The sequence below is a fragment of the Rhizomucor pusillus genome (assembly GCF_041956525.1).
Source record: "Rhizomucor pusillus strain CBS 183.67 unplaced genomic scaffold VTP01scaffold_12, whole genome shotgun sequence".
Taxonomy (NCBI): Eukaryota; Fungi; Mucoromycota; class Mucoromycetes; order Mucorales; family Lichtheimiaceae; genus Rhizomucor; species Rhizomucor pusillus.
In genome coordinates, this window is record NW_027192154.1 from 327,980 (window position 1) to 353,149 (window position 25,170).

The 25,170-nt window shown below is 46.6% G+C and overlaps 11 protein-coding genes across 11 annotated transcripts; 5 read left to right on the top strand and 6 right to left on the bottom strand.

Annotated features, from left to right (window-relative positions):
• Nucleotides 1–506: 506 nt before the first annotated feature.
• VTP01DRAFT_2087 (mitochondrial 54S ribosomal protein mL46) lies at nt 507–1,441 on the top strand (the record flags this gene model as incomplete). The annotated part of the gene is made up of 3 exons (XM_069380509.1): nt 507–1,025; nt 1,097–1,219; nt 1,292–1,441. 3 exons carry the CDS (start codon nt 507–509, stop codon nt 1,439–1,441), a joined length of 792 nt encoding a protein of 263 aa, XP_069237590.1.
• Nucleotides 1,442–1,607: 166 nt separating this feature from the next.
• Nucleotides 1,608–2,636, bottom strand: VTP01DRAFT_2088 (uncharacterized protein; the record flags this gene model as incomplete). Its single annotated transcript, XM_069380510.1, has 1 exon — nt 1,608–2,636. The coding sequence occupies one exon, from the start codon at nt 2,634–2,636 to the stop codon at nt 1,608–1,610; it is 1,029 nt and encodes a 342-aa protein (XP_069237591.1).
• Nucleotides 2,637–3,349: 713 nt separating this feature from the next.
• Nucleotides 3,350–5,807, top strand: VTP01DRAFT_2089 (uncharacterized protein; the record flags this gene model as incomplete). Its single annotated transcript, XM_069380511.1, has 12 exons — nt 3,350–3,414; nt 4,022–4,049; nt 4,106–4,200; nt 4,262–4,292; nt 4,429–4,477; nt 4,528–4,600; nt 4,653–4,661; nt 4,911–4,976; nt 5,030–5,303; nt 5,375–5,450; nt 5,501–5,640; nt 5,697–5,807. The coding sequence occupies 12 exons, from the start codon at nt 3,350–3,352 to the stop codon at nt 5,805–5,807; spliced, it is 1,017 nt and encodes a 338-aa protein (XP_069237592.1).
• Nucleotides 5,808–7,152: 1,345 nt separating this feature from the next.
• Nucleotides 7,153–7,815, top strand: VTP01DRAFT_2090 (uncharacterized protein; the record flags this gene model as incomplete). Its single annotated transcript, XM_069380513.1, has 4 exons — nt 7,153–7,207; nt 7,271–7,350; nt 7,413–7,553; nt 7,618–7,815. The coding sequence occupies 4 exons, from the start codon at nt 7,153–7,155 to the stop codon at nt 7,813–7,815; spliced, it is 474 nt and encodes a 157-aa protein (XP_069237593.1).
• Nucleotides 7,816–8,066: 251 nt separating this feature from the next.
• On the top strand, nt 8,067–9,092 carry VTP01DRAFT_2091 (uncharacterized protein; the record flags this gene model as incomplete). The annotated part of the gene is made up of 4 exons (XM_069380514.1): nt 8,067–8,081; nt 8,157–8,495; nt 8,568–8,726; nt 8,787–9,092. The coding sequence occupies 4 exons, from the start codon at nt 8,067–8,069 to the stop codon at nt 9,090–9,092; spliced, it is 819 nt and encodes a 272-aa protein (XP_069237594.1).
• A 148-nt stretch (nt 9,093–9,240) lies between these two features.
• On the bottom strand, nt 9,241–10,442 carry VTP01DRAFT_2092 (uncharacterized protein; the record flags this gene model as incomplete). The annotated part of the gene is made up of 7 exons (XM_069380515.1): nt 9,241–9,288; nt 9,350–9,690; nt 9,753–9,851; nt 9,927–9,981; nt 10,061–10,177; nt 10,242–10,349; nt 10,416–10,442. The coding sequence occupies 7 exons, from the start codon at nt 10,440–10,442 to the stop codon at nt 9,241–9,243; spliced, it is 795 nt and encodes a 264-aa protein (XP_069237595.1).
• A 721-nt stretch (nt 10,443–11,163) lies between these two features.
• VTP01DRAFT_2093 (uncharacterized protein) lies at nt 11,164–15,153 on the bottom strand (the record flags this gene model as incomplete). The annotated part of the gene is made up of 7 exons (XM_069380516.1): nt 11,164–11,804; nt 11,871–12,165; nt 12,235–12,908; nt 12,980–13,235; nt 13,300–13,498; nt 13,556–15,078; nt 15,136–15,153. 7 exons carry the CDS (start codon nt 15,151–15,153, stop codon nt 11,164–11,166), a joined length of 3,606 nt encoding a protein of 1,201 aa, XP_069237596.1.
• A 293-nt stretch (nt 15,154–15,446) lies between these two features.
• VTP01DRAFT_2094 (uncharacterized protein) lies at nt 15,447–17,027 on the bottom strand (the record flags this gene model as incomplete). Its single annotated transcript, XM_069380517.1, has 2 exons — nt 15,447–16,027; nt 16,085–17,027. 2 exons carry the CDS (start codon nt 17,025–17,027, stop codon nt 15,447–15,449), a joined length of 1,524 nt encoding a protein of 507 aa, XP_069237597.1.
• Nucleotides 17,028–17,306: 279 nt separating this feature from the next.
• On the bottom strand, nt 17,307–20,386 carry VTP01DRAFT_2095 (uncharacterized protein; the record flags this gene model as incomplete). The annotated part of the gene is made up of 14 exons (XM_069380518.1): nt 17,307–17,443; nt 17,508–17,592; nt 17,651–17,761; nt 17,820–17,939; nt 17,992–18,237; nt 18,297–18,383; nt 18,447–18,608; nt 18,674–18,730; nt 18,786–19,098; nt 19,151–19,238; nt 19,309–19,618; nt 19,682–19,872; nt 19,934–20,019; nt 20,088–20,386. The coding sequence occupies 14 exons, from the start codon at nt 20,384–20,386 to the stop codon at nt 17,307–17,309; spliced, it is 2,292 nt and encodes a 763-aa protein (XP_069237598.1).
• Nucleotides 20,387–20,569: 183 nt separating this feature from the next.
• VTP01DRAFT_2096 (uncharacterized protein) lies at nt 20,570–22,269 on the bottom strand (the record flags this gene model as incomplete). Its single annotated transcript, XM_069380519.1, has 2 exons — nt 20,570–22,196; nt 22,265–22,269. 2 exons carry the CDS (start codon nt 22,267–22,269, stop codon nt 20,570–20,572), a joined length of 1,632 nt encoding a protein of 543 aa, XP_069237599.1.
• An 886-nt stretch (nt 22,270–23,155) lies between these two features.
• Nucleotides 23,156–24,806, top strand: VTP01DRAFT_2097 (uncharacterized protein; the record flags this gene model as incomplete). The annotated part of the gene is made up of 3 exons (XM_069380520.1): nt 23,156–23,578; nt 23,640–23,888; nt 23,949–24,806. 3 exons carry the CDS (start codon nt 23,156–23,158, stop codon nt 24,804–24,806), a joined length of 1,530 nt encoding a protein of 509 aa, XP_069237600.1.
• Nucleotides 24,807–25,170: the final 364 nt, after the last annotated feature.

Genomic DNA, 25,170 nt, shown 5'->3' on the forward strand with positions numbered 1-25,170 from the left:
ATACAGCATACATACCCTTACACGCCCAGAGCACTACATACTTTATACACGCAGGCACACACAAACGCAAGCACACGCAAACGCATACTACATCCGGCATTTATCTATTGCAACCCCCCAATGGGGTCACATTGGTAGTAAACCCTTCATATGTGCATTTTCTTCTATCGCCCGAACCTTCCCTTTTTTTCTCTCTAACCCGAGACTGAATACTAGTAACCTTAAATCATAATTTGGCACATATTCTTACATTATTAAATATCTTTTGTTTTTATGCTTCTTTTTGTTATTATGATTGAGTGGTTATTTATTGTTATTTTCTAGTCGTCATGTTTGCATGTTGGAAATCGCTGGCTGGCTAGCTGGCTGGGGCTGGCTTCGTTCGCCCTGAGTTGATTGAGCCGACAACAAAAAAGTCACAAATTCCAACCACCACCACCAACCTTCAGAAGAGGCAGCTATTTGAATTATTATTATTATTATTATTGCTGTCGGCCGACCCAACAATGTCCTTCTCGAGCATACGACGTTTTGCCACGGCAGCAGCTGCAAAGTCGCCGCTTGTCATTAACAAGAACCGTATCCTTGCCTCGGTTATTCTTTCTCGCTCGCCCCAAATCACCCGCGATGCCACTCCGTTTGAACGAGCCTACTTTGACTACAAGGAGAAACTCGAACGACAGCAGGCGTCGCGATTCCCGACCGAATTCTACTTTAAAAAGGGTTCGCTGGCCGAGCGTCGCTGGAAGGAAGAGGAGGCTGCAAGACAGGCAGCCATGAACGATCCGAATCAGTCCCTGACCGAAGCTGTTTTGGAAACGCAGGCGTCGTTCCAGGACGAGACTTCAGCGCGAAGCAACCTCGTCCAGGCGAGCAGAGTCACCGACGCAGATAAGAACAACGACCTCAAGAGCCTTGACCGTGCGTTGCAGAGAACTCTCTACCTTGTTGTTCGTCAATCGGAAGGAGGCGATCGCTGGATCTTTCCCCAAGGCCAGCTGGAATCAAGCGAATATTTGCACGAGGTAAAGACGAAAAGAAAACCATACGACATATCTACCTGTACTTTTGCTAACTCCATCACCGCAATATATAGGCAGCTGAACGTTACCTCCAGCACCACTGTGGATCAGACATGGATGTATGGTTTGTAGGCCGACAGCCCGTCAGCTTTTACAGGGAAGCACCGAGCAGAAAGAACGATACAGAGGGACAAAAGGTTTGTTGTTCTTCGTTTGTAAAAATCTCCAAAGGAAAGGGAAAAAAATCTGACAGGGCACGTGATTTTTAGGTGTTCTTTATGAAAGCACGCATCTTTGCTGGCCAGGTCAAGCCTAGCAACGGTGTAAATGACTTTGCATGGCTTACAAAGGAGGAGTTGGAGAAATACCTTTCACCAGAATACTACAATGCGATCAAGGACAGTCTGGGCGACTTGTAAAAAAGATATAAGGGGAAACAAAATCATCCAAAAAGAAGAAGAAGAAAAAAGCATTACCCGCATTACCCGTTCAATAGACCATTCTCTCTCACTGTCTCTTTCTTATATTCTCTTTCTTCCTTTTTGCTTTTTCTTTTTTGCTCACTTTTGTATTATAAAAGAATGCTTAACCTACATGGAAAATAGCAACAATAATGTTCTTAAATAACTGCTTGACGGCTGGCTTTGCATCGCTTGCATGTTTGCTGTAAGGCGGTGGAGGAGAAGAAGAAGAAGCCTTAGCAGTGGTAGGTACCAGTGTTTTCTCCTGCATCGTGCATGTTTGGCAGATGAGGTCCTTATTCGGCCACCCGATTCTGGTTTCTTTGCAGCTGATGCACTCGTAGGGTATATCAATTTGGGTATGATGTTCTTTACCGTAAGCAATGCATTGCTCGTACTCAAAGCACGCCATCTTGAAGGTGACTGTCCATCCGTGCTCTATTTGATTGTCACAGAGATACTGCGTAGCTTCTAGCACCACCTGCGCCTGATGCTTGTCAAATTGGGACCAAAATCGGACCGCTTCCAAGAGAACTCCAAGGATCCTCTCGCACTGGACCAATTTATCTTTTACTTGGTTGCGGTAAACATAGGTCTGGTCTCTTTCCTGATACGCTTGGTCGACCGACTGGGATATCTGGTAGCACATTTGACGACTCGAGTCAATTGCGTTTCGCAGCTCAGCGACCTGATGCTCGGCTTCGGCGTGCTTGTCACGTGCTCTGAGATATTTCACTTTGTAGCAGGTCGACAGCACAGGTAGCCAGTGGAGTTTCTGGTACTGGCTTTGGCGCCACTGTCGTTTTCGGTGCCGTTCAAGTGCAGTGTTCTGCATTGACGGCAGAGAATGCTCGTAGTTCCGGAGCAATGTGTCGGACTTGTATCGGCGGTTCTCCAGAATGTCAATGTGTCGAGCAATCGTATCCAGGGTTGCATCCAGCCGTTCGAGCAGTTGCCGGGATGCATATATGAGTCGATGGTACTGCTCTTGGACAGACTGTACGGTCATGCAAAACGACCGGATTTCTTGACGCTGCATATGCACTCGCCGCTGGATATCACGGAGCATCACAAGGGCCACGTCTCGATGTTTGGTTTCCAACAACAAACGAACAATCTCTGCTGCTTGGTCCGCGGTGATCGCTTTCAGCATTGCTAAGTTGAAGAAGAGAGAGAAAATATTTCCGTAGCAAACATCCCATCGAGAGGAAACAAGTTATATTAGTGCGAGTTCTGATGTTTGTTTGCGTCGAGTCGTCAGCCCGGACATCACTTGTCGTCCGAAATCGGAAATGTGCAAGTAGAATTTGATCAGGCCCAAGCAGAATGGGCCATTGGTCTGATTTCAGCCATGACTATTTGAGTGGGCCATCCTCCACAAAAATGAGCCACTTCGGCCAAGTTGAGCCAGCCAAACGAATCTGGGCCAGCTGTCCTGAAAATGGATTGGCCATGAACTTGAATCAGACAACAAAACTTCAGACAGTAGAATGTAGTGTTTATTCAAAGGGGTGTATTTATCCCTTCTCATCAGCCAGACAGCATCCCTCAGAATGTCAGCGAATTGACGTATCTAGCATTGGCAGTCTTCACCGAGTGATCTGGTCAGAGAATGCCGAATACGCTCGTTTAGTTCAGTGTTTCCCCTGACTAATGCAGAATCCTTGCTGACTACATCCTTCCGTTTGGCCCAAAACTCTTGGCGGTGAGTAACGGAGAGTAGGGCGGCAAGAACAGGGCCTGGTAACCACGCTCAGCAGCCCAAAGCTTGATTTCTGGCATCTTGTGGATACTGCGGCTGCGTTATCCATTATGAGATGCTTGTACTGGAGGTCTCGGCGGTCTAGGCAGTTGAGGACTTGCTCAATGAACTCCAGAAAGTCGCTCCCGGTGGTTCGAGCCGCAAAAGGCCGCCGTGAATTCTATCGTTAGTAGAATAAAACTAAGAGCCCCTTCGCCCAATGCACTTGCCTTTGTAAAACTAGGTATGCACCTCTACTGATGAAGGCAGAAATGACCCGGTCGCAGCCCCCTGTAGCCAACAGCATTGCCACCAACTACAGACGACGTTTGTCTCAGCAAGGGTAGCTGACTAGCAAACCAAAGTTATTCACGCAGGACCCCCTGCACCTTAACAAGCCTTTCAGCAAAGGACGTCCGTCTGTCCCCTTTATCGGGCTAGCCACGTTTGACGATGCCTAGTGGAAAGAAAGGACGAATGCGCCGCGTATTTTTATTTTATTAATGCGCGTGTTTGATTGGCTAGATTCTGAGTCCGGCTCGGATCGCGCCCACACAGTAGGCGGTGTCCCTAAACACCTGCTTCCCCACAACCATGACAAGATCTACGAAATACCAGTTCCCTCAACATCAGATCCAAAATGACAGTATTTCTCACAATGCATCCCGGAGGAGTGGGATTTCCCGAAATTTTCAGCGCAGTTTCCTAGCGACACTGTCAAGCAAAACCTTCTCGACTACCAAAACGCGTTACGCTGGATACTTCAACACCACATTGATATCAACTTCGTAATCAAGTCGACCGCTGTTGCAAAGATGGAAAAATGTTAGTATTTATTAGGCTATATAGACTTCATGCTCACATTAGGAATAATAACCAAGGTCCTTAACAAAAAACTTCAAGAAATTGCAAAGCAACCGCCATCGAACACAAACATAAACATTAATGCAGAGCAGATGCTAATCGGTGACAATAAGTATGCGTGTAGCTCTCGAGAAATCCATGGCGTGCTTCCGCTGATTGTATTCTCCATTTAGCATTGCAATAAACCTACAAGGCTCAAAGAAGGTAGTCATGCACGCTGACGGCGATTAAGGCTCTGATTGATGCGTAATGTTAAATAATAGAGAGGAAGAAGCGATTGAGAAGGCGGGTGGTGAGGAGAGCGGTGGAGGAGAGCGGAAGAAGACACTTGAGTTTCAAGAAGAAGAAAAGGAAAGAAGACGAAGAGGAAGAAGAAGAGAAAGAAGAAGGTAAGCACACTTCTATTGATAAATGCTTATTTAAACCTGCAATTTCCCAGTTTTGTCACTGTGGGATGGCTGGCTCCCGTTCGTCAATTCGTTCAAAAATGAATTAACTCGTAATATTTTCAGGTAAGGGCTACTGAAGACGCTTGGAAGCTTACTAATTCCTTGTATTCTATAGGCCGGAACTGTACGGTTTTCTTTGCTGTGGTCGTGGAGTGCAAAAGAGAGAGGGCATACCGACAGACCTTTGTAATGGGTTTCAAGCGATGTTTAAGACGACATCAAAATATACAAAAGTCCATGAAGGGCTCGAGTAATACATTGACGCGGTTCTAGACGCAGTACGTGACCATTTCAGTCTCCAAAATCGATTTCTGTCTTGCATGGGTATAAGACCACTCTCGACGAAATGGATGATGCTATTGCAAATTTGCAGATTTCACAAGTTTCAACATGAGCTGAAAAACAAATTATTTTTCGTTCAAGCTATTTTCTGTGCATTGTGAGTAAAACGGCTGTGCCTACAATATGTCCCATCTGCTAAAACCACTGTAGTGCAGAGATCGTATATTCCGGAGTGATTGATATAACCAGTTCAGAAGCATCATGGAACGAGGCGGTCGTGTGGCCGGTGCTTAAGGCATGCGTGAAATACATTCGACGGGAGAATGATAAAAAGCCGACGTTTGCTCCGGAAGAACAGGAGCTGCACGCAATGACCACCGTTGGTGCGGCGACTTCCCAGGCGCCGTACAGTGCAACGGCATCATACGTCTTCGCGATCTCGATAACCTTGAAATTTGCCTGCTGGAAACGTCAAAAGCACTGGGTAGAGCGGGAAGGCCGAAAATAAGTTTCGACCATCACAAGGGCATGTTTGGTCTGCTGTCCATGATTAAGCGTACCGCCGATACATTCAACCTTGCCACGTTTGAGCAGCTAGCAGATGTAAAATATACCTTTATGCATGCTCATGGTATGTTAAATCTACTTCAAACCATTTGAAGCACTGAGTTTGTTATACAGGAGATGCAATCTGCGTGTGGTCTTTCAGCATTCCGAAGCCGCAGGTGCTCGTCATGAACAAGGAACTTAAGATACCATTGAAACTCGAAAGGAAAGGCGAGGAACTACTTCCGTTTCTGGAATCCTGCTGGCGTGTACTGGTAAGGAAGTTATTCTCGTTTCCTAGAGCTTCCGACTGATGTGAGAAAACGAACAGCACCACCTGATAGAGACAATCGACGCACTTGAAAGACTTCGAGAGAAGCACGAGGAAAATGTCCGGGATTACCGATACAAAAAAGCCCTACCCACCATCAGAAAAATTTGAGTACGGTTGCAAGTCCAAAATTGTCAAGATGGGCGAGAAACAGCACACAACGATTGTAAGCGACGACGGCCCGCTAAGCTCGCCACTTTGCCCATACGAGGATGATTTCTACTCTGATGAATATGGCGAATGAAAAGCGAGATGAGACCCCTTCCACTCCCCAAAATACCTCGTTTTACGTTTACCCCCAAATTGGTCGCCAATCTTCCCAAATAGCTATCAATTCCGTAGAGGCAAGCTTGGCTGTTTGATGTTCATATCTAAACTTCGCAACGAGAGGATGAACACCTGGAGCCATATTTTGGGCTTCATGATTTTTGCGTTCTTAGCTGTTATTTATTTCACGTGAGTCGAGTTGTAGTAGCAGTAATCGACCATAATATAGTAATTGTTTTTGGGACTGTGACCACGGCAGGTGAGCCTTTTTCCGACCAGGTCATGCTGCGCTTCATATTAACATGAAACGCAGACTCGCCAAGAAAGACACATTTTCTTCGTATATTCATGTCAGTAGTCTCCCTGTCCACAGATTGGAACCGGGCTTTTTTCGGTGTCCAGTTGTACTGCCTCCTCACGAATTCATAGAGAGTGCTCTTCGAGACCTCAAGTCCCTCAAACTTCTGATCAACATGCTCTATGACCTCCTTATGCTCCTCAGTGAGAATACGCGGGCGGCCGTTCTTTCTACGCATTTTAAAGATGCTGTCAGGGTCCTTTTCATTTGTTGTCCATCTCTGCGCCGTACGAACATGAATTCCCGACTGCTTCGCAGCAGCTAATGCGCTGAGAACCTTTCCAAACATCAATTTAAAAAACCTCACTTTGTCCTGGTCTGAGTAAAGTTTGTATTCTCGCTTGACAGTAGTTTCTCTCATGTGGACGTCTGCGTCCTTTGGTCTGCATAGCAACGGGCTCACGGTCGCTCGCACGAGGCATATTGCACAAATGCTGCGTGTGCGAACCCACTGTTTCAAGAGCGTACGTCTCTTCATCCACAAGAAAGTCCATGGGTTCAGGCCTGCCATATTTATCAACGACGTTGCCTTGTCAATCTTCATTTATCCATTTTGAAATGTGTGTGGTGTGATTATGTATTTTATATACTCCTCGAGATGCTAAGCTTTGTGCATCTGAATTTTTTGAAAATGCGATTTTCATTGCGGGACGAAATTACTTTCTGGAAAGAGTGTAGTATCAGTACACTTCTTCCCAAAAGTAATGTCGCATTTTGTGAAATTTTATAATACATTTATCCAAACAAAAACTTGCAGCGACATTAAAATTTTTGGAAAAAATGTATAATACCCACTTTCCTAAGAAGAAAGCACATTAGATCACGGTTGCCATGCACGCTGCATTCTTTTACGGCACGTTAATGTCCCCTGATGTGCGCTCTCGAGGTGAGATCTGGAGTGACCTTTGCCCTACCCTGCCCTAAGTGAAACTATATCACCGTTGGTAAGTGCTGTGCGGTCCCTATGCGACCGAGGAAACAGTCAAGGACAAGTTTGCGACTTTGCGATTCCGCCCTGCTGTTTTGAAGGTGCATCGTCGTTCGATTTGCTTTCTTTTTTATCCATTCCCTGATCTAGTTTTTCTGGGCAGGGTCATAGACGATTTGCATTGAAGAATCTGGTCTATCCAGGCGTCGTCCGCACCGATAGACCCGAGGATCGAGTCATTGGAATCCTCTGTGAGGGCTTGAATGACCGAGACGTAAAGCTCCTTGACGAGTTTGAAGGCGATGTAATGATGGATATCAACATTGTTGTTGCTAGGAGGCGTAAAGCTTAATAGGTGGGATGCTTAGGAATATGAGCGCACCACTGTCACTGTATACCCTACCACAAACACCAATGACGCTCTCGAGGAGGAGGAGGAGGCCGGCGGCGTTGACTGCCAAGTATATATTTGGACCGCCGGAGATCATCATCTAGAAGCGCACGATTGGGAATTGGATGGCTTTGTTGCAAGGAAACAAGCTATCTGGCTCCAGGAACTTTATTGATCTAGTTGTACTATCGTGTGATCAACAAAGGTTTTACGTGATAGCTCTTCATACTGATCCAATGTAATTCATAACCATCCCTGTTACCATGGTCGCTGATGCGTGCGGATACACATCTCAACGACAGAAACGCAGCTCCAATAAGATCGTTTGTCCAGGAGTGATTCAGAAATTCACACTGGTCAGATCCGCATGATTTCCTTTTGGCGGTCGGGTGGGGTTAGATCTCCTCCTGTTCCCAAAAAACCATCATGTTTTCTCGAATTGTTTGTATATCCACGATATGCATTGAACAGCTTTGTATTCTGATGATCCTTGTATTTCGATTTATATTTGTGTAGGCGCGACGCAGTTTCCACGCGTCTGCAGCTGCTGCACGTCGCAGGAGCCGGCTGCCGGTGAACCCTACGCCGTCCGTCGAAGAAGCTGTCATCAACATTCTGCACAACACACCTCCACCAAAGGCAGCACCCCGAGGAGCACGGCATATTCTGAGCTGCTTGGCGCACAATGAACCTGGTGTCATTAGCAGAGTAGCTGGCATCTTGCAAGCTCGCGGTTTCAACATTGAGTCGCTCGTCGCTGCACACACAGAATTGCCTGGGTTGAGTAGAATGACGGTCGCGCTAAACGGTGACGGAAAACAAATGGAACAGGCCAAGCGCCAGCTTGAAGATATCGTACAGTATTATGATCCTATAATTTTCGCTATGTGGCCACAGCGGACGACTGAATTGTTAGAGGCGCAATAGGTACCGATGTGGGCTGTGCTGGACTACAGCCGCACAAGGCTCGTTGAACGCGAATTGCTGCTGGTGAGGGTATCTCTCCTGGGGCCTGAGGGAACGCACGTAGCGCACGGATCCTTGGAAATCCAGCCGGAAACATCGGCGCAAGGAGAAGAAGAGGTGGCAAGTAGTATCATTTGCATGAATCCATCATGTATGTACTTATATTTTAATATGTAACAGGATCTCGCAACCGCTTCTCGCAAGCTGCGTGAGACTTCTGAGCATTTGCGTGCACTGACGGAATTGACTCGTCTGTTCGATGGCAAGTTGCTCGACGTCTCTTCCGATTCTGTCATCATTGAACTGTGTGCCAAACCCGACCGCATCACATCTTTCATCAAGCTATGCAAGCCTTTTGGTGTCATTGAAGCGTCACGCACAGGTGTCATGGCGCTCCCTCGATCGCCTGTATTTGATGACTCTGTTGCCAAGGAACAAGATGAAGAAACCGAGACTGTGGATGCCACCATGTTGCCTCCCGGCTAAACGCGAGTCAACAATAAACATGATACAAAAAAGTAGATTTTTGTTTTGCTTGTAGAAAATAGATGTATCTTCATTCTCGAGCTTTGCTGCTGCGGGGGTGCATGATTCATTCTATCCTGCTTTTTTTTCTTTCTTTGGCTCTTCAGGTCTAGTTGTTGTTGTTGTTACTCTTCTTCAATGTCTCCTCGACGCCGGGCTATCAACCGATTGCATTGTTAGCGATATACATAGTTGTCCGATTCCCAATCCTAGCTTACATTCGATCGGGTCGAGTACATGCTCTCAACATTCTTCTTGACGTTCTCGAAGTTGTCCTTGGCTTCCTGCGCTGCAGCATCCTTGTTGCCTTGAATCTGGCCAAGGAGCTTGCTGGTGCTTTCATCAAAAGATCCTCGCAATTGTGCCAAAGTGTCTTCGACTTGCTTTTGGACGTCGCTAACTGCATCGTTGACGGATTTATGTGCGGATTGTAACTCTGGATATCTTCGTTCAAGTTTCTCTAGCTGAGCAAAAACATTGTGTGTTGTCTTGGGAAGCAAGTAATGGGCAGTTCCAACAGCCAAAGCAGTCGACGTGGCGAATCGGATGATAATGTTGCCTGCAGCGATTTTATATATGTGAATAACAAGGCTTTGGTGTTAAAAATAGCCGTTTACATACGGTTTCGAGCAATAATGGTGCCAGCCAACGCTGCAACGCCAACGTAAAGACCGTTGGGAAGAATTTCTTCATCCTTGTCTATGGTTTCCTTGATTGTGTCTAAAAGATAAACGTGTAAGTACTTCAATTCTATCTCACTCTTTCTTTCTGTACAGCAGTAGTTTCACGTCTTACTCGTTACACAGTTCTCGACTCGTTTGTATTCATCGTATACGTTTTGAACATGGGCCTAATATATTGAGATCCAAATTCAATATCCATGAGCTAAACATTGCTATCGCTGCTTTCACGTCAAAGAAAAAACATACTCTGCCTTGATCCAATTTCTCGTTTGCGAGCTTTTCGGCATATGCCATGTGCTCTTCAAGCTTTGTCGGTGCCTCGACAACGACAATCTGTGGTTTTGGTTCATCGTAGATGCTCAGCTATGTGGCAAAAGAGCAGGACTTTATTTAGACAATGGTCTCTTCGTGCAAAACAATTCCTTACCTTCTTCTTTGGGTTGTTGGTTTGCTGTTGCTGCTCCTCGGCGTAAGCAGTCTGCGTAGGTAACGCGGTTGCCGTAAGAGCTACAGCACCTGCAGCAGCTGTAGCCAGCTATTTAGCCCCCCAAATCGCGTTAGAGACAGTTGAAAAGTCTGCAATGGTAGCCTCTGGACTTGCCGATTTTTTCAGCACTGGAGACAGCATGGTCTGGTCCTTGTATCCTTGAATAGGAGTTCGTTCCTCCCCCGGCGGAATACTAGCGTCATATAGATTGTCGGAAGCAGTGGCTTATAGAGGAACAGCAATTAGACAATGTCGGGCATCCAGCAATTGAGAAGCAACAAAGTATAATTCAGCTCTAACAGCTCTAATGTATAAGTTTTAGATGATATCTAAATTGGCGGTTATTATACAAAAATAGTTTCCTCAGTAGAGGATTGGAGCGTAATTCTTCCATACATACCGGTTTTACTCGGTCCAAATCTGCAGAGCCTTACATTGCTTACTATATACTGCAGGCAATGACTTCCTCCAAACGGCTCTGCAAGCATAGACTAAGAATCATCGACATACTTTTAAAATGCACAAGGCATCACACTATTCGAAGGAGATATTTTGCAGAACGTCAGATGGCGATGCTACTTATACCACTGATTAAATATACCCTCACGTCGCTGCTTGATGGACCAGCATGATAAAAATTCATTTATTCGTAGCAGAAATGTGCATGAGTTGGTGATAAGATAATGTTCTTCTGCATCCTAGTGCTGCAGCTGCTGTTTGTAAATCCTTCTGCTTGATTCTTCACTCGCAGCCTATTAGAGCCTGCTGCTGCTTTCAATGACAAAAAGTAAGGAATTTACTTATTGTTTGCGGCGTACATGGAGGAGAAAAAGGGGAACTTTTTTGCTTTTCAATTCGTCGGTTAAGGGAAGGGATTCATGGGATAGACATTTATGAAAGGCGGCGACCGCTGGTTGTTAACTTGAAGGCGCACATCCAATGTAGCAAACACTCTGAGCTTTTGCGTACATTTGTCTTGATCCAAAGGACTGGGTGCGAGCATCTGTGACGGGATTTGTGGCACTGTCTTGCTTGCTGCTGATTCATCTTGCGAGCTATCGCTATCCTCGCCGCCTTCAATGTCTGTTTGCACTTGCTGTCGTTGCTGTTGCTGCTGCTGATGATGATGCCGGACGTGAGGTCCTTTAGAGTTGCGATAAAGTCGTTCAAACTGGCTTTGCATATCCACCAGCACTCCCCGTTGCCATTGGAGGACAATGGTGCGATAATTATCTTCGTAGTCAAACCCATCAAGTGGTAAATCCTCCAAGTAGACACGTCTCTCTAAACCATATTCGGACACATAGACATCCACGGCGTGCGGGTGCACGGCCATGATGATGCCTGTACGCACGACCGGTCCTTGCTTCTTCTCCGATTCAGACAGGTACCTCGCGAGGTACAAATGTATGCTCAGGTCTTGTGCGCTCCGTGCTCGCTCTTTCATAAAGTTACATTGGAATGCTACTTTTTGAACAATCTTTTTGGACATGCCACAGGCACCTACGTGGATAAAAATCAGCAATGTACACGAAAGAAACAAGAAAATTGTGATAAAATTATTTATACCTTTCTTGTTGATTGCGGCTTCTAGCTGTCGATGCACAATAATGTCAGCGTATCGTCGAATGGGTGAAGTGAAATGGGTATATATTGGTTCGTTCAGGGCGTAATGCTTGTGCCTATTGATATCCACTGCCCCCGCGCAGAAATAGTCGGCACGTTGCATAGGTTTAATCGCGAGCGCTAAAAGCACATCCTTAATACCGCCTTCCTCTATATCGCGGAAGGACGCTTGCAATTCCCCGGCTGTTTTGCCATTCAGCTTGAATCCAAGCTCTTTGGCGTGTTCCAGGAATTGTTCCTGCAGCAAAAAAGTACGATCGTAAGAATCTTTGATCCACAAAGCACACGTAGACACAGCGTTACTTACCAGTCGTCGATTGATAGGACCTTTGTGTCTTCGTAGCAGGGATTCTTGAGGATATTGACTAACTATCTTTTGCGCTGCACTGATATTCGCACGAAGCATGAATTCTTCAACAAGTCGGTTTGCATCCTTGGCTTCGAACGACGATACACTCGTTGGCTCCCCTTGATCATCCAGTTCAAATGTAAGTTTGACGGATTGGAGCGCCAGCGCTCCCTTGTCGTATCGCCGTGTTCGCAATTTCTGAGCCAATGCCATTAAATCCAAAATATCTTTCTCAACCTCAGACGCTTCGTGCCCCTTGATTTCTACCGAGGATGGTAAGCTGTGACCATCAATAACTGTCTGTGCGTCCGTGTAGGAGAGTTGCGCGCAGGATTGAATGACGGTTTTCCCGATCCAGGTGTTCAAGATATTAGCATCCGGATCCATTTTCCAGATTACTGAGAATGCTAGCTTGGGTTCGCCAGGATGCAAGCTACACAGGTTCTCACTTAACTCCTTTGGAAGCATGGGAACAACCTTGTCAACTAGATACGCGCTGGTTCCTCGCTCTCTTGCCTCTGAATCAAGTGAACTGTTTGCTTTTACAAAGTATGAAACATCTGCAATGTGCACACCAACTTCAAAGAACTCGCCATCGTTGAGCCGTCGGATATGTAAAACATCGTCCAGATCTTATTAAAAATAACCCATTGTCAGGTTATATTTCAGCATATTTTTACACTAAGAGTGCCATCATACGTACCTCTTGCAGTCTCTGGATCAATGCTAAAAGATCTCGCCATCCGCAAGTCTCTTCTATTTGCCAACTCTTGTGCAGGTATGCTCCACGGAAGCGGTGGTAATACCTTCAACGCCGCTGGACTGAAAGGCTCTTCTGAAATGCCACAATTTGCCAAAATTGCTTGCGTTTCTGTCTTCAAGTCGCCTACTTCACCGAGCATACGGATGATCTTGCCGTATGGTCTTTGCGCGACAATAGGCCACTTTAGCTTCTTTGCCTAAAGATATCTTTTGTGAGGTGTCCCCTTTCTTTTATAGATCCATGCAAATCTATAAACCTACCACCAGCAGTCGTGCCTTGTAGTAATCTTCCTTTTCAAAAACGTCTGGCGGAGCATCGCGGCGGGAAATGGACATGAGCGGCATACGTTTATCAAGAGGCCGGAACCATAGTTTATACGCACGCGGCGTCTCTGCACCTGTATTTGGATCCACGACGTCCACGTTCTTGTCATCTCCCATTTTCTCAATTACCAAAAAGCTGAATTTGTTAGCGCGATCATCAGATCATCAACAACGGGATTGCTTAGACACTTACCCTGCACATAATCTTTCAGTCGGTTTATCTATGATACCAACAATTTGGCCAGCATATTTGGGCTTGTAGTCTTGATCTTCTTCGTCCGACAACTCGTAATCCAGTTCTTCCTCTTCGTCTTCATTTCCAATATTTTCAACACTCGCATCTCGTCTTGCAAATTGTCGCTGGGACCGTTCCTTTCTCTTCTTCCAAACATCGTCTACGTTCAGCAACCGCACTGCAACCACGTCGCCCTCCAAAGCCCGGTTGCGATCCTTTTCGCCACCAATGTAAATATCACTGTCCAGTTGCTCCGTGGTCACGTACGCATCGTAGCGATTGCGACGGTTGATACGGATGACACCGCGGTGCAATTTTCCTTCGGCGATACCCAGTTCCATATCTTCCGGGCTCATGAATGGACTGAAATAGGGCCGTTTCTGATGTGGATACAGTATATCGTCCGGATGTACATAGTGACCCTTTCCACCGCCACCACCCGTGCTATTGTTATTATTATTGTTGTTGTTCTTGTGCGTCGTCGTCGTTGTTGTCTGCTGCTCATACATGTCAAAATCTTGATATTGGTGATAATGATCAGACGAAGGTTTTGCCAGAAACCTCGGGTACATGAACGGAGAGTCGTTGACAGATGGGAACGCTGCTTCTGGGCGTTTTGATGATGGTGGTGGCGGTGCAGACTTTCCGGACTGCTGATGCTGATGGTACTGCCGCTGCTGCTGCGGCGGCGGCGGTGAAGATACCTGTTCAGATGCAATACGGCGGGCACCAATATCTTCGATGGTGATCATTCGAGCATTAGAATTGACGAGATAAAATTCAAACTTGTCGCTGCTGCTGTTTCTGCATCTTTTGCTCGTCGTCGTCGTCGTTGTTGTTGTTGCTGTTGTTGTCTGCGCCTGTTGCTCAGTAATCATTACTGTTGCTGTTGCTTTCGAGTTTCTCAGGTCTGCTGCCGGTGCTGGCGCTTTTGGCGGTGGCCCTCCTCCTCCTATTCCCTCCCAATCTTCATCGGTATCATCATCCCAGATATTGGACGGGTCCACCGGCTCCTTTCGCTGAGACGACGCCGCTCCAACGCTAGAGCTGGTGCTTGTACTGGCAACAGGCGCTCGAGGACTTTTCGGCCGAACGATAGCAACCGGCGTGTGTTCTGCCGGTGGTGGTTGAAATGTAGTTGAACGGAGTGGGACCGTCGGAGGCGGTACATTATCCTCAGGGCGCCACGCTCGCCACATCTTATTGGCCCTGTCTTCTTCGCTGGGAGCAGCGTCCTTGTATGGCTGGACCACGGGCGTCCGGTTTGACCGAGGACGGGGTGACAGGCTGTGACTAGGACTGGTTTTGACAGGACTGGGCGGTGGAATAGACGGTGAGTAGGCTCGCCGAGGAGAACCCGGAGCAACAGCAGCAGCAGAAGCCATAGCCGGCGAGCCCAGTGCAGGTGGAGGCCTGGCTGATCGTCTGTGACTGGAATGGTAGGATCCTCTGGAACGGGACTCGTCCCAGGTACGACGCCCCTGCACCGTTCATTGAGGACACCAGATTATCGTGTTGTGTGCTACTTTAATAGTTACCGAGTAGCCAGACTGCATTGCTTGATCAGTTGAAGGTTTGATCCGAAAAGTCGTCAAAAAAGCTGCCAATTAATGCCGTGATTATTTTAAAGGAGAACAGAGCACGCCTTGAAACCCGGCAGGAAAGATTTAATTCAGCAGCAGCAGTAGCGCTGTTGTGGTCTTTTTGTATGCGAGGACGATCAAGCAGCCCAAAAATACTAATAATTAGGGGAATATAGAATTACAATTGTATTTGATTGTATTGGTTGATGTGGAAGAATATTATGCCAATGGAAAAGGGAAAAGAATGATATGCACACCTCTTTTTTTTACTGGGTCTTTTTCGGCCTGAGATGGATGGGCTGCGGTCCGAGAACAAACTTGTCAGCAATCAAAATTGCGAAAACCGCAAGGTGGCCGAAAAAGTAGACATTCTTGTAAGCCGTCCATGCTTTGCCGAGTTTGAGCAAATCAAACTGGATGACAGAGTAATAGAGGATGAGCATGCACGTAAGCCAGCTGACAGCCTTCCAAGCGTAAAAGTACACTGGGTTCCTTTTGGTGTACGGTTCAACCAACGGCACGAGTCGTTTTCTAAGCACGCGCTCGCTCTCGACAACCAAGAACTCCTGCAAAAATGTCGTAAAGTAGTTGGCGTGGAAACCGTGCCACAGGGCTAGGAACGCGAGCGCGCCGATCTGCGAAAGTTGCTTGTTGCCAAGGAATTTGAGGCGCTTAAACACATAGTACTTCGTCCACAAGTTGGTGTTCACGTTAAAAGATGCAATGACGTGATCGATGGATGTTGCAGTTTCCATCTTGAAAGGTAACGCATTCGCCAATCCACCAAACTGGGCCATTCCGTGCTCGTCGTCGCCTTCGTACGAAATACCGAAATAGGCAGTGGCACCTAGCAGCAATCAAACCATGAAAATTCCAGTTTCTACCATTTAATTTTTAAATTTACCTTCAGTAAGTAGCCACACACCAAGATACTTGCCAAATACAAACTTGCCGCTGACAGTCATGATGAAGATTCGCTTGAGGAAAGGAAGCTCGGCGTACTCTGGCGTCAGAAGGTAGGACGTAGGGTATTGCGAGCCAATGACTTGCTGGGCAAGGAGGTAGAGGATGCCGAGACCGAGGCACCGCAAGACATAGCGCATCTGTGCCTTTTCCCATTCTTCCTGGGCGACAGCGGAGGCTTTTACAGCCGAGTGCTGGGACATGAGCCATCGACGGTAGAGCGAGAATGAGAATTGGGGTCCGACCAGGAAAGCAGAAGGGAAGAAGCAGTAGCCGAGGACTTCAACGAAGCTGGGCAGTTCGCGCAAAGGTGTATCATTCGAGAACGACAATGGCAGGTCGCTGGGCGGTTTCTTTTCCTCGGTCGGTCGCAGAGCGGCAGCGTGGCCCTTAATGGCAGGACCTTCCACCTCGACAACCGAAGTCTCGCCGTCTAAAAAGTCAAAACTGAAGCCCATCAATCGAAGGCACAATATACATTGCGGCATAGTCCACGAAACATCATAATCGTCGGTAGCCTCGAAAATATATCCCAAAAGCAAGTACACTGCATTGAAAATCCACACAGCTGCGGTGCCGAGTTTCCGTTTGTGCTGTTTGTCGCTGAGATACAACAATCCGTAGCTGACGGCAACGGTGACAAGCGAGTGATAGATCTTACTACGGTTGAAAAACAAGGAAAGACCGAGGCCGGCCGTAACGATAAACGCGTTGCGCTCGGTAACTGTTCCAGAAGAAATCGGTCCAGGGGTACGATCGTCCTTGAAAAACATCTTGTTGTACAGCCGAGCAATCGGGTACGCCAAGGCAATCGTCGACAGCAGCCGAAGTGTAGGCTCCGGTATGCCTGTCAGCCAGGCGATCGGCCAAGTAAGCAACAACATGCCAGCAAAGGAAGGGTTTAGAGACAGGAAAGCCGAAACAGTCTCTTGCTCTTGTTTTGCTGTTTGAAACACAGCACGCGACTTGGGGTTTCGGGGAACAACAGGGCACCCACATTTTTGAATCTTTGCTTCTGCAACATGTGATTCTATTACAACGGTACTAGAAAGTGGTCAATGCTTGACTCAGCAAGTTTTTGATGAAGGCAAAAATAAACGCAGTGTAAGAGAGTAGTACATTGGAGGATATGTTGTGGAGTGGGGTTTTCCAGAGGGGAAAAATTATGAATCGATAGAGCTAATTTGATCAAGTGCAGTCCTTACTCGGTCCCTAACATCTCGGCTAGGATCCTTTTCTAATGCTTGCAGTTTTTCTTCTATACCCATTGCTCGCAGTCGATGTATGCGATCAACGAATGCTGTGCAAGGAAATGTATACTTAGCACAAAGTATAGCAATATACTTTCACTTTTTCTTTCTTACCTTCTTCATCGTCATCCGAAGATATCCAGGTCCAGTTAATAATACACCAGACAGCAGCAACTCGGATGGCAGGATCATCGTGAGTCTAACATTGTTTTCTATTGAGCCCAAAAGTCTTCCAAAAAAGTAATGTTCCGATTTACCAGATGATGTAGCACACTCGAGACAATATTTGGTCTGTTCATAAGCAGTGTTCTTGGTCCCTCGCAAGCGCTCGACATATTAATTACAATATACAATGCGGGCTCTAATATCTTTGTACGAATATGTCTTGTCAGCAATGGTCTTTTCGCTTTTCTCCGCGTGACTTACGGAAGTCATCGCTGTGCTATCTTCTCCACCCAGTCCCATGTTGGAGGTTACTTGCAGTTTGCTCTCGAGAACATCCAGCAGATCATCTTTTCCGATACCGTCAATAACTTCTTCGATATCCTATCGCATTCTTTAGCGCAAAGCGGCTACGAAGAAGTGGCTGATGTCTGACCTCTCGTCCACCGCATACTAAATTTCGCACAATTTCCAGTGCTTGTTCTTGGATAGATAGATTGGGTTCATGTAATAATTCGATTAATGCATCGTAAGTTAACACTTTCATGACTGCTCGTTTGGATGCGAGATCAGCCTTGTAGAGCAAGCTCCTCAGTGCCCATACTCCGTTAAGTTGCAATTTAGGATCATTTGACTGAGCATAAGACACAAATTTGTCGATTGCACCCGCATCTATAACACTCTACAATTCAAACGTGAGATTGCAGAAAGGGTAACGCTGATAAATGTTGAACTACGTACCTTCTTCATTGGTGAAAAATCTAAAGCAAGGTTACACAGTGCACCACACGCTGCTGCTTGAACGACTGTTGATTCGTCTTGTAGTAACTAACACGATAATGTTTTCATGAGTTACATGCGTTCAAGACGATAATTCCGCTTGGTGCCTACTTTCAGTAATGGACCAGCCACGCCTGCGTCTACCAAGCTAGTTCGCAAATTGCTCACGCTGCGGGACAAGGATTTTGCGCACTGACAGGCAGCAAGTCGCACGTGTGGATATTTACTCTCGAGACCTGACACCACGTGAGGTAGCACTTTGGATGCAATAGCCTAAAACGTTTGAAAAATAGATTAACTGTTCTGCCTGCATATGTAACAATGCATTGGCGTATTACCTGTGATCGGCACTCTTCTTTCAACAGTGTTGCAGCAGCAATGGCAATCAGCGAGTTCTATCGAATGGCTCAATGTATGCATAAAAACTACATTCCTTTATATTGTTTTTACCTCTCTTATTTTTTCTCGTCGTTTTGCAACGCTTCCAACACCTGGTACACCGATGCGCTCGTCTGACTCGCCATCACTGTTTTTCGAGGAGGCGCTAGCTAGCAACTCTGCTAGTTTCGGAATAGCATCCGCATCGTACGCTGCTTTCTGCATATCTTCGCTGTCCTTTACTAGATCAGCCAGGACCAACGGTGCCCTCTCCTGGATATCTCCTGTAGTCTCCTTGAGCAGCTTGACCAATGCAGGCAATACTACAAGAACAATTTCGTTGAAAGGTTCAACAAACACGCCTGTTCGGTACAGGTTGGTCAGGCTGATAAAGATGTGTCAGCAGAGGACAAGGGCCAAAAACGCGAGTAACTTACCAGGTAGCTGCAATCAATCGCATATTAGGACATTTATCCTTGACGAATTCGAGCATGGTGGCAGTCGTCAATTGATTCGAATCAATGGCTGGTGTGACGGCGAAGGAAGGACAAGTTACCACCACAAATATAATTCGCACCGCCATGATCTGACTTACGTTTAGCATGGATAATGATCTCGCCAAGCTCACTGTTCTCTCGACAGAGCGTAGCTAGTGCATCCAAAGCAGCTTCTTGAGCTTTGACGTGACCGGAATGCAAAAGGTTTACGAGAGGAGGGATGACGCCTGCGGACGCCAGCTGCATTTGTTGCTCTTGAGTGTCGCAACAGTGAGCTACTATGGACGCCGAAAACTCGGCAATCATTCCAAACGACAGTGACTCTGATGTGGTATTGTTGCCTTGATGCTGACACAGAAACGCGGATGTTGCATCAAGTATCGAGACGATATTTTGGATGTGATCTTCCTACAATGTGCAAAAAAAAAATGAATGATTGCCTCCATCTATTTTCTCAAAATATATACACACCGTGAAAACATCATCTTTGGGCGTATTGGTGCATGACAAGATGGATTTAAGTGCTCTCGTCGCTGCTTCCAATAGTTTGCGTTTTTCTCGAATTGCATCAATGATCGGATCGCGTCCGCGAACGTTGAGTATATCGAGTAACGGATTCACTGCACCGCATGATACCACTGCTGCAACGTTATCATCGTTTCCTAGAGCAGAAGCAGCGGTGTCAATAGCCAGTTTGCTTGTTTTCATTGCAACGTTACTCACCGTATGCAATGCTACCGAGAACCGTGGCTGCTTGTATTTTTAGCTGGCACGAGGTTTCGTACGGCAGCGTCAAGTATTCGACAAGTCTAGGTCAGCAGCGCAGTTATCAACATGCATGTCATTGACTTGGTGAACAAGCGAGACAGAGACATACTTTTGAACGACGCCAAGTTTTATGTACAGATCCTTTTTTGTCTTATTGCCGATTACAGAGTTCTTGATGAATCGAAGTGCTTTCAGGCGCTTGCTATCGTCTGATGAGGATAATTCTTTGACTGATTCTTGGTACTTTGAGGTTGTCATATTGGTGGAAGGGATACGCGGAGACATGGAGTTCTGAGACGGCCACGCTCTCACTTGTACACGCTCATTCTCAGCGAGCACCGCTTCATGCCCAAATTCTCCGCTGTTTGGCCAGCATAAGCTCTCCAACATTTGTTTGACAACCATCATGTATTGTCATCTATGCCGAGATAGAGAATTTCCCTATACATACTTCCAAAACTTGAACACCAGTTAAACCGTTCTAATCATCAACAACATTGAACGGAACACTCAATCGCTGGGATCTAAGGGATATGTTTGAGCTTTATGTATATAAAAAAAATGATGGGTGAGGAGGGGGGGATTTTTCCTTTATCCTGCCACTTTTTTGGATTTGATCGATTTGATCCGTTCTACCTCTCGGTGGATCTGGTCAATTTTGACCGCCATCTTTTGAGATGTAATAACCAATCTATCGAGCGTCACAGCAACATCATTCGGCGTAGGCGCAAATACTGAAAACTGTCTGATCTGGTCTTCAATCTCGTTGACTTTAGACTTGTAGTTCAAGCATCGTTCGTACATGTCGTTGAGGAGCTCTGCATATACACGATCGAAATCAGGTACAGGACCCGTGTCTGCATTCTTTCGTTTCAGATCAATGAATTTGCCGACTGAAGCTGCATACTGCCGCTGATCAGTAAATTTGCGCTCGAGCTCGCCAATTTCTGCACGCGTTCTCTTGTGCAGTGAGTTTGTAACGGGGATTTGCTTCAAGTTTTGATCAACAACGAATCCGATACGCCGTATCTGCTCGCCGTGGTAACTTAGCGTGCCGTTTTCCATATCGTCAGCGAGATCTTTCTGAGCTTGGATCATGTTGTATATAGCTACAACTTCGTGAAGAGCTTCAGGCGGTAACTCCTCGATGCGTGTCCGTCCTGTAATATCATCAACGCTCTTTACACTTGTCTGAAGCACCGTCTGTTGAGCTTGCGTGCTGCGTGGTGGTCCAAAGATGCTTGATGTATCAGTTGAGGTCGTATCCGTCTTTTCCTTTGATGCCAATAAAGGTGGTACAGGGATTCTGGTATCCACAGTCTTCTCTTTACCCTTGTCCTTTTCGCCGTCGCCAGCTGTCGCTGTCACTGTTGTCTTTTCCTTTGCTTTGTCTTGGTGCTTATCCTCGCCAGGCAAGTTGAAATGAACGTGTTTCGCGGTAATCTTGTCCGATGCAGCAGCAGAGGTGGTTGCGGTAGGCTCATTGCTAGTACTGCCAGCAGCGGTGCTGTTGGTTCCAAATCCAGTAAAGGTTGGTGTGGTTAAAGTACTGGTGGTAGTAGTGGTGGTGGTGGTAGCAGCCTGAGTCGGTTTTTCGCTTTGAGCAGCAGATGGGTTGCTGGGGAATGAGAAATGCTTTGCAGTAGGAACTTGTGCCTGCTGAGAATCTTGTCTTTGCAAACTGGGTACCGTAGCTGCAAAGGCGAATGTACTTTGTGTAGTTGCAGGCGTAGCTGCTGCTGCTTTGCTTGTCGCGGCGCCAAACAAACCAGAATCGGTGGACTTTGACGCGCTATCCTCTACAGACCACGATTGTGACAACGGAGAGCTACCGTGGAACATTTTATTAGATCCCTCACGTGATATTTGGTCGCTGGGCTTTCTCTTGAGCGAAGTCGACTCAGTTGCAGATGGGAACGCTGGAGGCGACACTGCCTGAACCGGCGTGGGCGACACGACAGAGTAACTTGTTGTCGTCGTTGGTTGTTGCGGCGACGCCGTGAAAGAAAAGGTGGGCATCGGCGCTGTATTAGACGGTGCGCTTGCTGTAGGAGGGCTCTGCGCGGCCGGGAATACTGGAGATGTCGACGGCGGTGACATTGAAAATGTGCTTGAAGCGCCTTGCGCTTGCGGAAGACGTCGCTTTGGCGTCAAGATTTTTCTGGATGCAATACGCGCTCGCTTCTCCTCTTCGGTCTCCTGACGCTCAGGTTGATTACTTTGATCGCGTAAGCAGTGGGTTAGTTATTATTGCTTTAGTTTCCTGACACCGATCAAGGTACTCACTTCATGTAGAAATGTGTGTTCTGAAAAAAGCTTCACTCCCTCGCACGCGCTGTTTGTCAATTTCAAAAGCAGACAGCGCCACCGGTCTGCATGCAGCACAGATAATCCTGTGGGCTTAACAACAGAATAGTTGCAGAATGTAGGTCAGAAATATCGTTTTATTTAATGTATGAGAGACAAATAAACCTCTGCGTAACCTGGCATCACAAACTTCTGATACATCAAGGTCTCTTCCCATCATCTCTGTATGTATTAATCGGCTGCACGCTGACCAGTAAAAGTATGTGCAATGCAGCAATGTTAGCTCGCAAACAGCGGGTTATTTACTATGCATATACATATGTATCTCCATTGTATGATGCATTGCGTCCTTGGCCGTTTATTCTGCTGAATTAATTTCCAGTAGCTCGTGACTATCGCAGCCGTGAAATTTGTTGCTGGTCATTCAATTGCTTAATCGCAAATTCAGCAGTTTTGCAGCAACGCATACTCCTTTTCTGCGTTAACACTTCATTGAGAGGTATCAAGAGCTATTTGACATGCGTGTTATCTATTATCATACGAAAATTTGACGCAGGAATATAAATGGCTCCATGATGGACGCAGAATTTGATTCTAGAATAATTTACACTCTTTGCATCATGAAGTATGAATTAACAATGAATATGTACCTGCATCTAGAACAATACAGCAAGGAAGAGCGATGTATCTGTAAAAGGATCAATGCCGTGGGCAAAACGCAAGTTGGTTCCCATTTCTGCTTGTTTCGAGAGCTCTGATTGGCTCTATCACATGAATAGAGCAAAAGGGGTGCCACAACATGAGCAGCATCTTTTAAATAGTGAGAACAAGAAAGAAAAAAAAAAGGAATATGTTTACCAAGCAATAGCAATGAACTCGTACGCACTTGCATTACTGTTACCGGCTGCTCTGCCAGTCAGCCTCGCGTTACGCTACTTTTACCGTCGATACTGTTCGCCAATTGCCAACACACCCGTCGCGCCCGCCGACAATTTCTGGCTAAAATACTTTGGATTGGTGCCTCCGCCGGACGATAGCGAGGAGACAGACCGTCTTTCAGAGTTTCTCATCAAAGTCGGCCAGGACCCGGAACAGACGCCTATCAGTGTTTGCTGGTCAATCATGGGGACTCCGCTCGTTCTGGTCAATACTCTGCAAGGAATCAAGGATGTGCTGGTAGACGGGCAACGTGCTACTGGCAAGGAAATCCCAAAGGTCCAACGCGGTGATTTGATCAGATTCATCCAGAACTTGGTTTTTGGAGGTGCGAACCTAAACAACACTGTTGGAGAAGTATGCAACACAAGAATGTGGTAAAAAAAGGCAAAGATCGCTGATTTCTTTGGAAAAATAGGAATGGCGCTGGCGTCGACATGTATTACTTCCACCTTTCCAACCACGTCAACTCGTTCCTAATCTACAACCTTACGTATTGAAGCGCACGCAAACATTGTTGCAGACGTTCAGGAAGCACGCGGATCAAGGCACAGCAATTGAACTCGACGAGATGTTCCAGGACCTGACCATGGATGTTATCAACTACTATTTATATGGCACAAGCGACTTGAATTATGATTTGGTGGGAGGCCGGACGAATTTGAAGGTAAACCATACCAAATGGGGGGACATGATGTAACAAGGTTTGCCAATCCTCTCATGGTAGCACGAACATCACAAACTGGGTCTTGGTTTTCAATCAGTGGAAGCGTGGTTACCGTTTGGACTAAACAAAACAGACTGGGCGCAGAGAGTCTACAAGCCGTCCCGGGATCTCTTGATGAACTTTATCCGGGACTCCCTCGAGCGCGCACTCGAAGATTATCACGAAAGCGATCCAACGTACAAATCAGTAGCCGTGTGTGCCTACGCTAGCGGACAATACAATCCAGACAGGGTCGATTTACTCAATGATCTTTTGACGCTGACGTTTGCAGGATACGATACAACGGCGCATACGTTGGCATTCTGCTTTTCAGAGCTGGCACGGAACCCTGACGTGCAGGAAGAGCTGTTCCGCCAAGTCAGAGACGTCTTGGGCCCGCCTCCCGTCGATCCCAGCACAATCACACACGAAAAGCTGGCCAAGATACCATACCTAACAGCAGTCTACCGAGAAACCATGCGCAAATACCCGGCGGTTGTTTTTATCCCTGTGCACGTCAACAAAGATACGCCAGTGGATGGAACCATTGTACCGGCTGGAGCTGAGATCTGGTGCAATCTGCGGGGTCTTCAAATGAACCCCAGAGTGTTTCCGGATCCTGACAAGTTCGACCCAACGCGGTGGTTGGAGAACAGCTTTAACGACCAGCACACGTTCCCCGAACTCTCCTTTACGCTCGGCCAGCATTCCTGCTTGGGCAAGAACTTGGCCATCCTCGAACTGCGCACTGTCATTGCATGCACCGTCAATGAATTCAAGTGCACGCTGAAACCTGGCAACAGGATAGAAACAAAGGTTGTGCTTACGACCAAGCCTAGATACGGTGTGTGGGCTCAATTTGAGCGGCGTCGGGAGTGATTGATGGCATAAAGTTTTGCCCTGACAGGGTCCTCCACATTTGGAATTCAAGCCGATGATCTGGTTTCAAAGCGCTTGTATAGTGTTTTTTAAATGTCAATTCCTCCGCGGATGAACTTGTTTCTATGGAGATTTTTTCGTGTTAGTTGAATGGAAGTTTTAGGTAGAGCCATGACCTTTCCAGCCTTGAAACTTAAAAGTTTGGGAAGCTGATGTAAGAATGACAGTTGATAGTGGATAAGATTAATATATAACCACAGATCAAAGATCCGATGACTCCATCGTTCAACAAATAAGCTCGCGCCTGCTGTTATTTAAACACACAGAGTACCTGTGATCCATGTCGTAATTCTTGTTCGCGACG